Here is a 13,140-nt window from a genome sequence, read left to right as displayed (position 1 = left end):
ACCACGTTCATCTCCTTGCGGAGAGGAACGCGTTCGTCTATAGATCCACAAAAAATTCTTAGCGGAATCTATTCCAATTCTCATCCAATATTTATGTTTTTAATGCCCCCGTTTCCAACAAATTGCAATCCCTCCGCTCACGGAACTTGTAACACTTCAACGATATGTGATCCATTAACAGGCCTTTCTCTTTGATGAATAAATAAATGAGAGATTTCCTGAAGTATCAAGGAGAAGGGCCTGAAGTAGAGGGAGAGAACAACGTTTTGCAATGAGAAAGATGACAACCACTATATTTGACATTCATTTAACTGGCCGGTAATGGCATTGATAGTAAGTCGGTCACAGTAATCTAAATAGAAGGGTACTTTTGTCCGGTTAAAGACATGACATGAATGGACAATTTGGTCTTCTCACATCAAGAAGGTTATTTTTGTCCAAACATTTTTTTACCCCCACACTGATTTGATGCTCAGCTCATTGATGGAGGTTATATGCAAAGTCAATGTGACCACGGGATAGTTGACTAACATATCACGCCAGCTTCTATATAGCTGCACAATATGAAAACCTCATGAACATTTTGTGTAATTTGCCCATTATTTTAAGAATCAAATTCCTCTCTAATGAGACAAATTTGATCAAATTGGTGTAGTTCATTTCTATCCATAATAAATTTTAATACTATTAAAATTTCCTTAAATTTTGTTACTATTGTGAATCTTATACATAACTGTAGAATATTAATTTATAAACAACGCTCGCATCTTGCGCAAGGATTTCATCCTCCCTACTGATGTGGCCTTCTCCCTTGTTGACACTTGTCCAAAAAAATAATAATAATTAAACATGGGCAATGCCCATTTATCCGAGTTAAACCCATTTCTTGTAATCACTCTCTTATTTCTCTCTTTCTCTCAACGATACAACTTAATTGCAACTCAGTCCTTCAATTCACCGTAACAAACCCATTCTAATCTTCCAATCTCTCTCTCTCTCTCCATCTTAATCTTTAATCTGCTTGCATTTCAAAAAGATATCTGAAAGTTTTAATCCCACAACACACAGAATTGGAACTCAATCCTTTAATTCAAAAACCCTATATCTGACTCTCTCTCTCTCTCTCTCTTTAAAAATGTTTGGAAGAGGCAAGGGCGGAAAGGGCTTGGGAAAGGGAGGTGCCAAGCGTCATCGGAAAGTTCTCCGGAACAACATCCAAGGCATTACGAAGCTAGCGATTCACCATCTGGCTAGAAGAGGTGGTGTGAAAAGGATCAGTAAGCTGATTTACGAGGAAACTCATGGAGTTCTCAAGATCTTCCTCGAGAACGTCATTTGCGATGCCGTGACCTACATCAAGCATGCCAGGAGGAAGACGGTGACTACCAAGGACATAGTTTATGCTTTGAAGAGGCAAAGTAGGACTCTGTATGGATTTGGTGGTTGATTGTTAGTTATAATTTGGTGGGTTTTTAGAAGTAAGTTGTTTTGTATATGGTGGTTTTAGAAGTTAGCAATATTAGGTGTTTTGAATTGGTGTAATTGTGATTATGTCATGGGATTGCAAATATCTGGTTTTTAATGAAATTGCCATGTTTTTACCTCCAATTGTGGTTTCAGTTCAATTTTTATTAAAATACCAATTTCTATTGATTTGATTTTGAGTTGAGCTTGCTTCATTTTATTAAAAGTGGTTGATGTGTTGAGATTTGTTTCATAAAACACAAGAGTTTCTTCTTGGTGTTTGTAGTTATATCTAAACTGTTGGACTTGTAGTTTTGAATTGAGTGATCCTGTGAGTACATGTGAAGAAAGTGATTACGAGAAACGGGTTTAACCCGGATAAATGGGCATTGCCCATGTTTTATTATTATTTTTTATTTTAAATAGGTGTCAGTAAGGGAGATGACCACGTCAGTAGAGAGGATGAAGTTCACCCTCTGACCTGCGTAGGATGCAAACATTGCTTTTAATTTATTATCTATTGACAATAAAGTTAGCCAAGAGAGAGTGCAGTACACGATAGGTGGGCAAATGGATAATGGATAAAATATAACTTTAATGTCTAAATAACAGTTGATAGTGACAAATTTTCACCCGCCAATTGGCAGTGATAAATTTTCATAAGCCACTTGTAAATATATATATATATATATATATATATATATATATATATATATATTACTCTCTCTATGTCAAAAAAAAATCCTATATTTTTTAAAAGTATAAAATTTTAAAAAGACATGTGGGACATGCACTGTCCCTTCAAAAATTAATAATTTGTCATTTTAAATTTTAAATATTTAACTTTAAAATTTTAAACTCTAAAAACATATATGAAAAGATGTGAAATATATTTTTTGAAAAAAAAAAGTGAATAATTATTTTGGAATAGTCCAAAAAAGAAAGATGGACGTTTTTTTTTTTAGGACGAATGGAGTATTTAATAGTTATAGAATTATTATATTCATACTCTCTCATTTTGGATATTATATTTTTGAACCAATAACATTTTCTACCATAATATTGCAAAAAATTGTGACGGAATAATCAATTTTTATATTAATTAACTCCACTTTACGTCGACCAATAAATTTGGTTGACATGACGGTTAATTGTGTCATACATTGTGATATATATATATATATATATATATATATATATATATATATATATATATATATTCGAGTTTGGAGTACAATTTCAAATCCTATACTAGCATATGCCATTTTGGTAGGTTTTTTATTTGTCCAAGTTACTGAGAAGAATGAATATTTGGGAATTCCAACATAACTGGCTAGTGTTTTTGGACCTGTGGAAGCTTCTTCAGTTTAAATATGATGTTGAATCTCTTATGAAGCTTGAAAATGATAATAGAATAAATTTCAATTTTTGGTTTGACAGTCGGTCACACCTTGGACCTCTCCATCTCAGAGTTTCAAGACATCAAAACAGGGATTCTACATTTGATAGCCTATGTGGATCAATGAGAGTTCCTTCTTGGAACTGTCAGGATATGGGGAACCCCCTGACGGTCGGACAGCTTAAAAGGCATGACCTATACCCCCATATCCTATTTCCAATGGAGACTAAGAATCAGAATTGGGTATTGGAAAAGGTGTACATATTGGTTTTGAGAATTTGGGTTTTGTTGAGCCTATTGGTATTGCTGGTGGAATTGCACTCCTTTGGTGCGACGAGGTGAATTTGGTTGTGGATAGTGTGGAGGAGGTTTGTCTAATTGCTACTATGAATGATGAGGTGAAGAATTTGAAATGGGTGCTTGGAGGTGTGTATGCCTCTACGGTTGATTCTAAACGTATAGAACACTATGGGAGTATAGTCGTAGAGTACGTGATTAGGGAGGAATGTTTAAATAAACTTATAGTGGGGGATTTTAACAATACTAGATCCATGGGGGAGAAATAGGGTGGGAGATATAGGCCTCAGTGGACTTTCAGAGTTTTCAATTCTTTTATTGATTATTGTCGATTGATGGAATTGGGTTTTAGAGGTTACCCATTCACTTGGAACAATCAACGATCAGGAGCTGCTAATATTCAAGAGAGCCTGGAAAGAGCGTTTGGTGATTTGGATTGGGTGAGAAGTTTTGACACGGTTATTTTTCACCATGTTCAGATGTTGGGTTCTTATTATATAACATTATTAGTGGACAGAGAAGGTGTTCGGAAGAGGGGGAAAAAGTTTTATGTTTTATGCCCGTTGGGTAGCGGACCCAGATTGAAGCAAATTAGTGGAACAAGCATGGCAGAATGGGGAAGAAGGAACATTGATGTTAAAGCTGAAAAGTAAAATTTCATCGTGCAAAATAGCTCTTAAAAATTGGAGTAAAACCAAAAATAAAAATTTGAGAAAATTGATTGAAGAGACAGGCCGAGTTAAACTTTTTAAGGGAATTAATAGAGTTTAATAGAGACAGAGTCAAAGAAGCTGAAAGAATGCTGGCTGATTTATGGAAGGATGAGCAATTATTCTGGAAACAGAAGGGCTGGGTGAGTTGGTTGAAAGAAGGGGATTGTAATACCAGGTTTTTCCATGCTAAAACTCAGCAGAGAATAAGGAAGAATGCTATACTAGGATTTAAGGATGCTGAATAGAATTGGAATGAGGACGAGGGTCAAATCAATGGGATTATTGAAAGGTATTTCATACAATTATATCATTTAAATAACAGTTTTTATTTTAAGGATTTTATTGAGCAAATCCCAATTTTGATAAGTGATGAGGACAATAGACATCTAACTGCGCAAGGTTCAGAAGAAGAAATAGATGGCACTTTTAGAAATGGATCCCATAAAGGCCCTGGATCAGATGGTATGACTCCTCTATTCGACCAAAAATATTGGGAGGTGGTGAAACAAGATGTCATCAATGCTTTCAATAATTTTGTGATTACGGGGAGGATGCTTAAAAGGCTCAACCACACTAAATGGTCCTTATTCCGAAGGTTAAACACCCAACCAAAGTGGCTGAGTTCAGGTCTATAACTTTGTGTAACGTGGTATATAAGATCTTTTCGAAAGTCTTGGCTAACAGGTTAAGCCCCTTGTTGGACAAGGTAGTGAAAACAGAGCAGGCCAGGCGCTTTTAATATTCCAGATAGGTTGATTTTTTGATAATATTTTAGTAGCTCATGAGATCATTCATTGTTTGAAAAAGCAGGAGGGTGGTACAGATGCTTTTATGGCGCTCAATTTGGGATATTTGCAAGGCGTATGTCAGGGTTGAGTGGACTTATTTGGGTACAATTGTGAGTTGCACTATGCAGATAGATGTGGAATTTTAATGTAAAAACAAACCGAGGGTGAATAGATTTTACTTGCTCTTTTATTTAATTTTTAAATTATTTTAATTTTATCGATCGAAATAAAACTAAAATAAAACTCACAAAACAAAAATAAAGTGTAAGTAAAGTAAATAAAGTTTGGGAGATGACACCGGGTTTTTATGGATGAAACCTTAGTTGGAAGAAATCCGACCAATCGAGATGAAAACCACTAAGACTTTCTCCGTCTCGAGCGAAACGATCCACTATTTTTGAAGTAAAGTACAACAGATTCTGACTCAGACTCACCCACTTCGCTTTTCCAAGGACTAGTTGCTAAATATCTCAAGCTTATTATCATGACTCCCCATCCGATTGTTGCAGACTCTAGGCTTACTCCTCATTCCTTGTAGAAGGGTTGTTGGTAGATCACGAACACTCCACGAATGCCTAACCCGTCCGTAGCTCGATCAATTCTTCATTTTCTTCAAATCTGAATTGACGAAGACAAAGAGAAACCCTGCTTTTCTAACGAAATTGATTGAATCTTCAATATGCATGAACTCTGATTAGATTGAAAACATCACCCTAAGATCACTCTTGTGTAATAGTGTGTGCTCTCAAGTATATGTATATATACAAAACAATCAAGGTAAATTTTTGTAGAAAAATACTTTCAATAAGGTCTCAATAGTCAAAATATTTTTCACATTTAAAACCCTAATTAATCAATAGAGAAAAAGATTTTATATAGATTTAGAGAATTCATACAATAGGTAAAAATAGTTTTCAAAATCGTGTAAGGATTGCCCTAAAGTTTCGGTAAAAATAGGAAACTAAAAAGTTATCAAAACTGATTTTTCGCACATTCAGGCAAAATTAACCTGTTTGAGTTCTTCAAAGTGCAAGCGGTTGGAAAAGCAACGAGTTGGACTAGAAAATGCAATCGGTTGCAAAAGTTTAGAAAGCTATTTTGCTCAAAAAATACAACCGGTTCTAAAGTGAAATGCAAACAGTTGGACTTCGCTTAATGCTATTTCCAACATAAACTCTTATACCCAACTATAAAACTACTCACAAGTGTTCCTCACTCACATACTTGTTCTAAATGATATTCTCATCGGACCAAAGTATGGTCGCACATTGCAACACTTATAGTTTTGCTACCGACATCAAGACTTAAAGTAAAACGAAAATTACAACTCAGTTGGACACGTTTTGATATCAAAATTTGCAAATTACAAAATTTATATCTCATAAGCAGTTATGGATAAGATAGGTTTCAGTGGGCATTGGGTAACTTTAATGAAAACCTGTATCACTACTGTCAGATTCTGTGTCATAATTAATGGATATCCACAGGGGCTTCATTAAACCAACACGGGGGCTGAGGTAGGGGGATCTTCTTTCCCCTTCTCTTTCTCTTATGTGCCGAAGGGTTGTCATATGCCATGTCTTTAGCAATTGATTATGGTCGTATATTGGGAGTCCAAATTCTAGGAGAGCTCCAAGGGTGTCTCATATATATATATATATATATATATATATATATATATATATATATATATTTGTTGTTATTGTTGTTGACGATAGTTTACTTTTTTGTAGGGCTGATATTGATAAAGTTCAATCTCATATACAAATCTTGTGGGAGTATGAGAAGGCATCTGGACAAACCATTAATTTGGAGAATTTTGCCCTATTTTTTAGTAAGAATATTTCTCAGGAGATTAGGCATGATCTGGCCAATCTTCTGGATGTCAACTCCGAAGGAACGACTGGAAAATATTTGGGACTACCTTCAATCACTAGCAAAAATAAGAAGGAAGTTTTTCAATACATTGAGGAGGAGATTAAAGGTAAACTTCCAGTATGGAAATGAACTTTTTGTCTGGAGGGGGGGGGGGGGGGGGGGAGAGAGAAGTTTTGATCAAGAATGTTTTGCAAGCTATTCCAACCTAATATTCCATGGCATGCTTTAAGCTTTCTAAAGGAGTATTTGATAAACTTGATAGTTTAATTTCCAAATATTGGTGGGAAAGGAGTGAAGATAAGGGTAAAATTCATTGGATGGGATGTAATTGTTTGATTCAAGCAAAAAAATTCTGGGGGCTTAAGATTTCAAGATATGAGGTGTTTTAATTTTACACACTTCTAGCTAAACAAGGGTGGAGATTGCAGGTAGAAAAAAAGGGTTTGTTCTACCGTTTGTTCAGGGCAAATATTTTTTGCATTCTTCTTTTATGAAAGCGAAATTCGATAGTTTCTGGCTACTAAGGATGTTCTTCAAGATGGGTTGTATTGGAAAATTGGTAATGGAAGCTGGTTTTTGTTGGGACGATGGGTGGATCCCTGAACGATGCTTTTCTCATTTGTATATTCTTACTCGTGCTAATACTCCCATATTTAGAGTGGTTGATTTTATTGATTTCAAAACTGGGAGGTGAGATGAAATAAAGATCAGAAGGTATTATGAGGAGAAAGACTGTAATAGATTTCTAAAACTGCCTTTAAGTATGACAAATAAGGAGGAAAGACAATGTTGGCTTTATACGAAAGATGGAAATTGTTATGAAATAAGGATCGAATAGGAGTTTATGAGAACAAAGAGAAAAATTAATGACAAGACAATAAATAGGTACACACACAAACGAGACAAGGATTGACGTAGTTTGGCTATGCCTACATCCATAAGGAGAATACAGAACAATATTTCACTATGAAAATAAAGAGACACAAAATAAAGTGACTCACACCCAAAACCCAAATACACCCATAAGCTCTCACTCTCTAACTAATATTACAAACTCAATTGATGATTTCGAATGATTGAGTGTTGAGATACTCTCAGCTATTTATAGCCAAATGAATCACCAAAATACTTGTTGAGCTTGAAGAGTATAACTTGAATTTGATATACTTGTTCACCAAGGACTAGGATGGTGTAAGATGGCACCATCATTTTGAGTCACATCATATTCTAACAAATCTCCACCTTGGTGAAAAAATTTCGAATGAGCCACTATAGCTCTGCCAAATAATCTGTCTTCTCCACAAAATAAATTAATTAAGAATTTTAGTTAAGTTTGAGTCATTCTCCAACTTAACTCTCAGGCTTTCATTCTTCAACCTATCTATGTCTTGCGTAGCCACAAGCATACTCCCATTATTTATATCAAACTTTAAACGTTTACCCATAGCAACCTCGGAAACTCTAAGTTTAACATCTCCTCTAGAAACCTTCTCCAATCGCCCACTAACCACCGGTTGGTAATGAAAAGTCATCTTCTCACCCTTGTGGAGAATAAGACGTCCTTGACTTTTCCTCGCATCTCTATTGTGACCAACTACTTACCTCCCACACATTTTGATGGCACTCGAATGGATTATCTCATTGCCACCAAGATTATTGTAAGTCAATATCACACTTGTCCTCATAGGTCTGCCTCCCTTTAAGAACTGCTACAGTTTCGATTGCCAACTGAAAACAGATTTCATTCTCCCATCATGTTGTATAGTACCCTTACAACCCTTTTGAGAACTAGGATTATAACTCCTCTTTCTAACTCTTCTTTTGCCAAGACCTGAACACGGATGTCCGCTAATTATAGAAGACCTTGTAGTAGCTCCACTTGTTACTGTATTCCCTTAGAGATTGAAGATACAAGAGAATCCATCGTAACCATCATTGTTCCACCCTTTGTTACAACTTTGTAACCTTTGGATAGGGGTGACAATTCATGTTTGCGAGTCGTAATCGTGTCGTGTCAACTTTAAGGGATTATATATTAAACAGCTCAACTCAAACATGACCCATTTAATAATCATGTCAAGAACTCTCAACACTAACCCGACCTGTTTATTAAACGGGTTACACGTGTAACCCGTTTAATGACCTATTGACCAATATATATATATATATATATATATATATATATATATATATATTATTTAAATTATTAATAATACTCAATAAAATAATAAATACTAAAAATAATATAAGTTTTAATAAACCAAATTACTAAATAGTTTCTAATTTATAAAAGATTATATTATAAGACACAAGTTTATATAGTAATTTTAGAACTTAAATAGAAATTTATTTACCATATATATAGTTAAACGTGTGTGAACGGGTTGAACCCCTCAACCCAAATATGACACGATTAACTAAATGGGTTAATCGTGCCGACCTGTTTATTGCTCGAACCCGTTTAAGGTCAACCCAAACCCATTTAACTTGTGTCGTGTTCGAGTTGTGTTGACGGGTCATGGCAACTTTTGCCACCCCTACCTTTGGAGTTTAGCACACCTACTAAAATAAGATTCATCGTCAAATCCGGTGCATGTCGCACATTTGACAATGTTCTCACCAACCCATTGTGCATCTTGATCTTGACTGTTCCAATTTCTAAAATTTTGAAAGCTTTCTTATCCACCGTCAAAATCAAACCACCTTTCACTTCTCTATAGGAGGAGAAAGAATCTCTACTGGGACACATATGAATGGAACAACCAAAATCAAGAATCCAACCATCATTAAATGAAATACCTGAACACAAGGTTGTCATGAGAACATATTCATCAGTTTCTGAATCACTCGTTGTAACAGTTGCCACATAAGCTGCTTCTTGAACCTTCTCTTTGCCATTCCCATTCTTTGTCTTTAGTTTAGGACAGTGCTTGATAATGTGCCCTATCTCGTGACAATAGTAACATTTCAAATTTTTATGAGATTTAGATTTGCCCTTACTATCAGATTTGTTTCACTTTTGCCTCTTACAAATAGACCCTCGGCCTGTTTATCTCTAATATTCCCTGACACCTTTTTCCTCAACTCCTGAGAGTTTAAAGAGTATTTAATATCCTCCATATTAATAGTGTCTTTTCAATAGAGCAATGTAGTAACAAAATACTCATACGAAGGAGGCAAAAAACACAATAAAATAAGGGTTTGATCCTCGTCATCAATTTTAATATCAGTATTTTTCAAATCCATGATAATAGAATTGAAATTATCAATATGCTCCTTAAGAGGCACACCTTTCTTTATACGAAGTGTGTAGAGTCTTTGTTTTAAGTAGAGTCTATTGGTGAGAGAATTCGTTATATATAGACTCTCCAATTACAGCCACAATTTTGCCGTCATGTCTTCATCAATAATTTCACGCAACAACTCATCAACTAGATTTAGGAGAATTGCATTGCGCGCCTTTTCATCAACCTCCTCCTTGTCTTCACTGGACATAGTTTCTAGCAACTTGTCCTTCTCGAATAACACCTTCTTTAGACCTTATTGAGTCAGCAGGGTTTGTATCTTAATGCGCCGAAGACTAAAACTAATCTTACTATCAAATTTCTCAATCTCGTACTTTGTCGACATCTAAAAAAAATAAAAAAAACTCCCCAAAAGGCTCTGATACCAATTTGTTATGAAATAAAGATCGAATAGGAGTTTATAAGAACACGAGAAAATTATTGACAAGAAAATAAAATAGCACTCGCACAAACGAGAAAAGGATTTACGTGGTTTGGTTATGCCTACGTCCATAAGGAGAAGACATAACAATATTTCACTATGAAAATAAAGAGATACAAAGCAAAATGGCTCACACCCAAAACCCAAATACACCCACAAGCTCTCACTCTCTAACTGATATTATAAACTCAATTGATGATTTCGGATGATTCAGGCTTGAGATACTCTTTGCTAGTTATAGCCAAATGAATCACCAAATTACTTGGTAAGTAAGTATTACAAGTACTTGTGAGATATATTTTTGTAAATTGGCATATTTCGGTAACAAAACATGTCCTAGTCGAGTTGTAATTTCAATTACCATATCAGACTCTACATCAATTGCGGAATTAAAAGGTTGTTCAGAAGAGGAAAGTACTGTTGATAATCAAAAAGGAAAGAATATCACATTAAGACATCGTTTCCCACTTAGGATATAATTACCTGCATGGTATATTTTCCACAGTTTCCAAACAACATAAGAACCAAGTTCATATTGGATTTTATCAAGTGGGAACCAGTATTAAGATTTGGGAACCGGTTCTAGAAGCTGCAATTCGAGAAACTCTATTCTATCCTTTAGGAACCGGTACTAAGAGTGGGAATTAGTTCCAGAAGTCCTGATTGCAAAAGGTTTACAGTTTCTTTATTCTGTTTAATACCTTTTTGATCCAATTTTCCTTCCAAGTCATATGCACGAATTTTCCTTCATTTTCATAAGGAATAGGACTTTGCAAAACTCTAAATAACTATGCCATACACATATGTTTATTCACGGCTTTTAATCTACAAATTCATTATTATTAAAAGCCTTAGGAAGATTATTTTTGCAGAAAATCAGAGTTGATTTTTCTGTCATCTTTCTAGAACACATACCCATAAGCACATAGAGAGTTTAGAATTATAGTGTTCAAATCTTGATCGTGATCATACAGTTGCATCTACATCGATCAGACAAAAGCAGATCTACTTCTACATCGAATTCAGACGATTGAAGAACAAAAGTAAAAGTGATCGGACTTTGAAAGGGTTGGAGCATTCTTGGAGTGTTGTCTAATCTACCCGCTACTCTTCTATAAATATCAAGCATAAGCTTGAGGTTAAGTTTCTATTGGACGAGGAGTCGCAAAGCTAAAGGATTGTCAGTAGTTGGTATTTGGTAGAACGATAGGGTGTGAGCCAGAGTCAAAATTCAATGTATTTTGTTTCAAGCATAGTGGATCGGTTTACTTTGGACTACACAGTCCACGAGATTTTTCCCATACAAACAGTTGACGTATTTTATCAACTGGAGTTTCCTCGCTAAAATCCTAGTGTCATCTATAACTTTATACTTTGCTTTATTTTATATACATGTGATTAATTGTTTAATTGCTAAAATAAGTAAAGTTGGAAAATACAAAGATTTGTTTTAAAATTATCAAAACTTTCTCAATATTCCGCTGCGTAGGACTCTACAATTTGGTATTAGAGCTAATTTCTACATATTGAGTTGATTCTTACTGGAAAGCTTTGTTTTGTTTTTCAAAAATTGTTTTCAAAATCATGTTTTACGCGTTGAAAGAAGGTGGTTCTAATAAATGTGGTCCTTTATTTGAAGAAGATAATTACAATTTTTGGAAATCAAAGATGAGAGACTATTTACAAAAGTCTGGTGGTAAAACTTGGGCGATAGTTGAATCTGGCTACACACTTCCTACAGTAGATACAACTGTGGATGGTAAAATAGTTAAAAAGTTAAAAGATACTTTTGCTTTTACTGCTATTGAAACTGAGCGTAATGATGCTAATGGCAAAGCTTTATATTCAATTATTAATTTTATTGTTCCATTTGAATATGCTAGAATTTCTGATTGTAAAATAGCTAAAGAAGCTTGGGATATTTTGCAGGTTACTCATGAAAGAACTTCAAAAGTGAAGTTGTCCAAAATTTAGTTGCTTTCTCATAAATGTGGGAACATCATGATGAAAGAAGGTGAATTATTTTCTAATTTTTATCCTAGTCTTATTGAAATAATTTCTGAACTGCGTCACTTAGATAAAAAAGTTAGTGATAAGAAAATCTGTAAGAAAATCTTATAATCTTTACCTAAAAGATTCTAAATTAGAGTTGAAGCCATTACTAAACATTGGGATTTGTCTACCAGTAAAGTAGATAAGATGGTAGGTTCATTAAAAAATTTTGAGATGCAGAACTTTGATTTAAATTAGAAGGAGAAAATTCTTGCTTTAAAATCTACACAGGTTAAGAATTCTGTGGATGAAAACTCTGATGATGATCTTGCATTTTTGTCAAGGTAATTCAGTCAGATTTTGCAAAGACAACAGAGGAAAAGGAATGACAACATGGCTAAACCTCAAAATTTTGACAAAACATCAAAGTTTATGTTTAATGAAAAAAAAAAGTAGAAGAATCCAAAGAAACTAAATTCATATGTTGGAATTGTTGCGGCAAATGTCACGCATCCAATGTTTGTCCTAGTCCTAGGAAAGAACAAAAGGATAGAAATAAAGGGAAAACAATGAAAGTTTCTATGTCTGAAAATTTTACTTCTGGTAATAATGATTTTCCTTAGGATGATACTAATGATTTTTCATATATCACTTTTCTTGATAGAGGTCCTCATGTTATGTCTTTATCTGACTCTGATATTTCAGATAACGAAGACAATGGAGTTCATGATGAACAGGTAGAAGAGGCTGAAAATGATGATGAAAGATTGAAAAAAATGGTCAAAGAAACCATGGAAGTAAAATAGGCAATCAATAAGCTAGCAAAGGAGCTTATCCAAGCAAAATGAGAGAATGAAGATCTAAAGAAACAGATTAATGAAGG

The 13,140-nt window shown here is 34.5% G+C and overlaps 1 protein-coding gene across 2 annotated transcripts; it reads left to right on the top strand.

Annotated features, from left to right (window-relative positions):
- The first annotated feature begins 1,129 nt into the window (after window positions 1-1,129).
- LOC132279701 (histone H4-like) lies at window positions 1,130-1,447 on the top strand. Of its 2 annotated transcripts, XM_059781727.1 has the most exons (2): window positions 1,136-1,180; window positions 1,232-1,447. In XM_059781727.1, exons 1-2 carry the CDS (start codon window positions 1,136-1,138, stop codon window positions 1,445-1,447), a joined length of 261 nt encoding a protein of 86 aa, XP_059637710.1. The 2 variants fall into 2 exon arrangements, with proteins under 2 accessions (XP_059637711.1, XP_059637710.1); XM_059781728.1 differs by having other exon boundaries at window positions 1,130-1,447.
- Window positions 1,448-13,140: the final 11,693 nt, after the last annotated feature.

Source organism: Cornus florida, unplaced genomic scaffold, assembly GCF_030987335.1.
Source record: "Cornus florida cultivar Cherokee Brave unplaced genomic scaffold, ASM3098733v1 CherokeeBrave_3.0.0_Hap2_Chr10, whole genome shotgun sequence".
NCBI lineage: Eukaryota > Viridiplantae > Streptophyta > Magnoliopsida > Cornales > Cornaceae > Cornus > Cornus florida.
Note: the sequence above shows the minus strand (reverse complement) of the source record. Positions and strands in the feature narration are given on the sequence as shown.

Coding starts and splice junctions, on each gene's coding strand:
- LOC132279701 (XM_059781728.1), top strand. CDS start 1,136: ATGTTTGGAAGAGGCAAGGGCGGAAAGGGCTTGGGAAAGGGAGGTGCC.